At 32.0% G+C, this 4,596-nt stretch overlaps 1 protein-coding gene across 2 annotated transcripts in view; it reads left to right on the top strand.

The window, feature by feature from the left end:
• Positions 1–3,513, top strand: part of LOC106679414 (leucine-rich repeat-containing protein 9) — a gene marked incomplete at its 3' end in the record, with an annotated part of 43,596 nt that extends 40,083 nt beyond the window's left edge. For both annotated transcript variants that reach the window (XM_067046356.1, XM_014418564.3), the window contains 1 exon segment: positions 3,320–3,513. In XM_067046356.1, the coding sequence (XP_066902457.1) occupies positions 3,320–3,513 (194 nt within the window).
• Positions 3,514–4,596: the final 1,083 nt, after the last annotated feature.

Raw genomic sequence — 4,596 nt, 5'->3', positions numbered from 1 at the left:
TATATATATATATATATATATATTTATGAAGACATTATATTAGGTGATTAAATTAGAAAGGTTTTACTAAAAATTCTGGAAGGAAGGTTGAATTTATAGGTTATATAATACTATTTGTAAGGATTTATATCATCTGCAACCTACATTGCTGATATTTACGTTACTGTTCATTTCGCCCATCTTTATTTGGTTCCTTTTTATAATGAAAATAAAGTAAATCGTAAAAATTGAATAGGCCAAAACAAAAGTGTGAATACCAACATTTGTTACTTCCTTTGTTTACCAAGCATTTTTATAGTCCAGCCAAGATAAGTACGCCTGTAAGAGAATAGAACTTCCACCCTACATTCACTCCTCCCCTATCCCCTCCGCACGATAAAAAACACCTATCGGGAATTCAAAAAAGTGCATTGGAGAGAGTGTGTGGAGGACGCATCACACCAGAAAACGTGGTGAGCTGTATGCTACTCTCAGTCCTGCACTGGAATGCATTGAAGAGATTCATCACAGTCGTCCTCAAGAGGTTGAGAGAGGAAGAGAGTGCTAGAAGACGTAACTAGCATGGAAATGTGAAAACCATGCTAAGAAAGCGAGGCGGCACTCAGCCATTTCCCTCCATGAAGTAATGCCTTGCGGCGGTCCCGTGGAGAGAAATGAACAGGTGTAGGGCCTTGTAGTGGGAAAAATCTCACACACGTATAGGTGCGGGCCTATCCGTGTCTTTTGAATATCTCCACCGACCCTTGTTAAAAAAAAAAAAAAAAAAAAAAAAAAAAAAAACCCTACCGGGTTCTTTATTAGCAAACTCTTGGTTTCTGTTCCAACAACCCCTTCTGACTATCCAGAACTATACAGAGCATGCGCAGTACAGGATTTAGAAGGAAAACACGGACTACGCAGTCAAAAGTGATTGTTGGAACAGACCTAGAGAAGAGTGGGGCGTTGGCAGAACTTTGCTACTGCGCATTTCTCCCCTCTATTTACTCACAGACAAACTCATCTTGGTTGCACTATACAAATATTGGATTTGCGGCATGTATGTTTTTACAATGTTTAGACATTGTAAAATGTGTGACACCACTGGTGCCACCTTATACCACTGATTTTACACTTTATTATCATTTTCTCAAACAGTTTCATGGACTTTGATTACTCATAGTATCAATATACTGTTAGGCGGTATTTAATTTGAACTTGTTCTTATTCTGATTGAAACAGTCTAAATGTCGATATTTCAAAAAACTTCCTCTAAAGCAACTTTAATTTAATTTATTTGAAGTAATTATATTAACTATCTCTCATTGTTAACAGAAAAAAAACTTAAATGTGAATTATGAAAGAATCTGATAATTAACAAAAGGATAAAATAAGCTTTTTAGTGTCATCATGGTTATTTACACAATAGTCCTAATTTTTTTATTATTGACTTCATAACAACCATGGAAACAGGAAAAAACAATAATAGTATTTAAATATCTTAAATAAATAACAATTTGATCAACCTGGTCATCGTCAAGGACAATCTTAAATATAAATTTACACCTAACATTCAATAATTAAAAAGATTTTGCATGCTATTCTGTCTAGGTTGGAGGTACAAGAGCCCAAGGGGAGACAAAAAGCAATTATTTCACATACATTTTTTATTACTTTAATGAAAACTGTATAATTCTTATTCAAAATTGATGAGTCTACCAAGTGTAAGTAGGGAGAATACAAATTATAATTTTTCATTCAGAGTTCTGTATCCTGAAAACTACCTACAACACTAGAAAAGTTAGTGAATATATTTTGAGAAATCTTTATCTCTGAAACCATTCAACGAACGAATTTCTATTAACTCAAATTAAAGCTCGTTTAATGCACTATAAAGTAGTTCATAACACTTAGCTTCACAGGAGTAGTAGTTTTCATGATATTTTCTAAAATAAATTGATTTATAGTTGTTAGGACAAAATTCATATTCATGTACGAATATCATAAAAACTACTTCTCCTATGAAGATAAGTGTCATAAGTTACTTAATAGTTAATGCAACTAACTTTAATTTGAGTGCTAGCTGACATCTGTAAATATTATCGTTCCTGAGATATATTTTTCATAAATCAAAATTTTTGTCCGAACAGCTGGAAATCAACATTTTGTTTATATAATATTTTATTCAATAAAACTACAACTCCTACCAAGATAAACATTATAAACTACTTTATAGTGCATTAAACTAGCTTTAATTTGAGTGCTAATAGACATCTGTACGTTAAATGGTTTTTGAGATATATATTTTTCAAAATAAATCCACTAACTACAGATGTTTCAGAACACTTTTCATGAAACGTTGCTTTTTAAAAAGCTATATCTCGAGAACTATTAAATCTAAATGGCTATACTAGGGCTCATATTTTAGTAAATTTTCTCTCCTTTAAATGATGTTATATTAGGTTTTCTACTGTTCTTGATTATTTTAAAGATATGTAACTCTGATAGAAAAATTTTGTATTCATCCCATCTATATTTGGCAGACTCATCAATTTTGATTAGTAATTATACAGTTTTCATTAAAGAAAAAAAACCGGGTAAAATTACTGCCTTTTTCACCCTGGCTCTTGTACTAAGATCAATAACTTTAATCAAATCAACCCATTTTTGTCACATTCCTATTAACTTAACATTATTATCACTCATCTATTACACAATATTGATGAATGATAATTTTGTTAAGTTAATCTGTAATTAAAAGTTTAAAAATTTAATAGGAAAGTAACATAGTGAAATAGGTTGACTTGACTAAATTTATTGATCTAGGCAGAATTGCCGTCAAAAAGTTTTTAATTATTGGATGTGAGGTGTAAATTTATACCTAAGGTTGTTCTGGATGATGGCCAGGTTGGTTGAAACATTTGAAATTTAAAGTAATAATAAAAAATTTTTGAGACGTAACTTGAATGCGAATTATTTTATTTAAAAAAAGGAAGATGGTCCGGGTGAGGTCGATGAAAAACTTAAATTATTTATATTGAGCCAACGTTTCGGCCCACGTTGCACATTACAACTCCATGTAGAGTAATTGAAAGTTTGGTGATGGGCGTTCTGCACCAAATTATTTTGGCTATAACTATGATGATTCTAAAACACTTCATATGTTTTCTCTATCTTCATAAACGGTGATATATTAGCTATTAAAACTTTTAATTGGGCGCCATTTTGAAACAGAATGTCGGATTGTAATGTCAGTTCCGAGGATCATTCTAGTAATAAGTTTACTAATTAGTTATACATAGCAGAGAAAGAATTTTGTCAGTAATAAATTTATCAATTTAAGGTATAGAACATCTTGGTTCACTGCGTCATCTGATCTTGGATAGAAATAAAATAACTTCAATCAATTCTAACGATGTGAAGAGGTTTATAAATTTAAAAGATTTATATCTTGAGTCAAATCATCTAAATAAACTTGATTTTCTGCCTTCACTCAAGAGAATAATAAGATTATTCATCAAGAACAACAGAATAGAGGTAATTTGTTTAATAATTTATATTATATTCAGCTATATAACTTCCAGCTTTTTCTTTCAATATTCGAAGTGACTTGTAATCTTAATTAACATTTTAAAATAATAGAATAGTTTAAATTTTAAGATACAGCTGTACAAAGTAAAAATAGAATGAATAATAAAAACTAATAGATTATCTCATACCTATGATGATAAATTACTGTAACCTTCAATTACAGAAATGTTCAGTAGACAGCAACATTTGGACTTGGGCCGCCCATAGCTCAGTGGTTAAGACACAGTCTTACCAATTTTTGATGTCTATTGGCGGTGCCGGTTCGAATCCGGCCTGGGACGTTGACTTTTTTCATTGAGTGTCGGTCTCACAAAATGAAGAACTTTGACCCCCAACCATGGTTAGGCAGTATAGGACTTCAATGGGAGTCTTGGCCGAAAAAGAAGAAAAAAAAAACATTTGGACTTACAAAATTGAAAAGAGGCATGGACAGATACAATAAAATTCAAAAGTGTATTACACTTGTAATAAGGCATGTGCTATCAAATTTCAGGAATTTCAAAGGGAAACAAAACAGTGTAGACAAGAGAAGTAGCATTCCTCTAAGACATGGCGTGGACAATGATTAATAATCACTTATCAATAATTTGGTTGCATGATTATTTTACTTTAGTTTTAGTTTTTTTTGTTTGAATTATATACTTACTTTATTTTGGTGATTCATTATGTGAACACTCAGAATCTAGAAGTCAGAAGCACATCGTCTCCACACAAAAGAATCCATAGAGCAACCTGGAGATCACATAAAAGCATATTAACCAGTCAGATTGACTATATTTTAATTACTTCTGGTCACAGGTCCAGTTCCATTAGAGTAAGAACACATAAGGAGCCATTAATGACTTCTCTCTGAGTTTTATGAATCCTACCCGCGTACGTGCCTGGATTGCCACTGAAAAGAACACTAATAGTCAGGCTGTAAAGAAATTTTATGTCTTAAAGCTAAAGAACACCAAGGAGTTAAGAGAAAGAAATGACATGGTGAAAGACCAGGATGTGAGAATCTCAAGGGAACTGAAAACCACCACA

This window comes from Halyomorpha halys, unplaced genomic scaffold, assembly GCF_000696795.3.
Source record: "Halyomorpha halys isolate HHAL.00 unplaced genomic scaffold, Hhal_1.1 Scaffold13.1, whole genome shotgun sequence".
NCBI lineage: Eukaryota > Metazoa > Arthropoda > Insecta > Hemiptera > Pentatomidae > Halyomorpha > Halyomorpha halys.
This window is presented reverse-complemented; position numbering and strand designations above follow the sequence as displayed.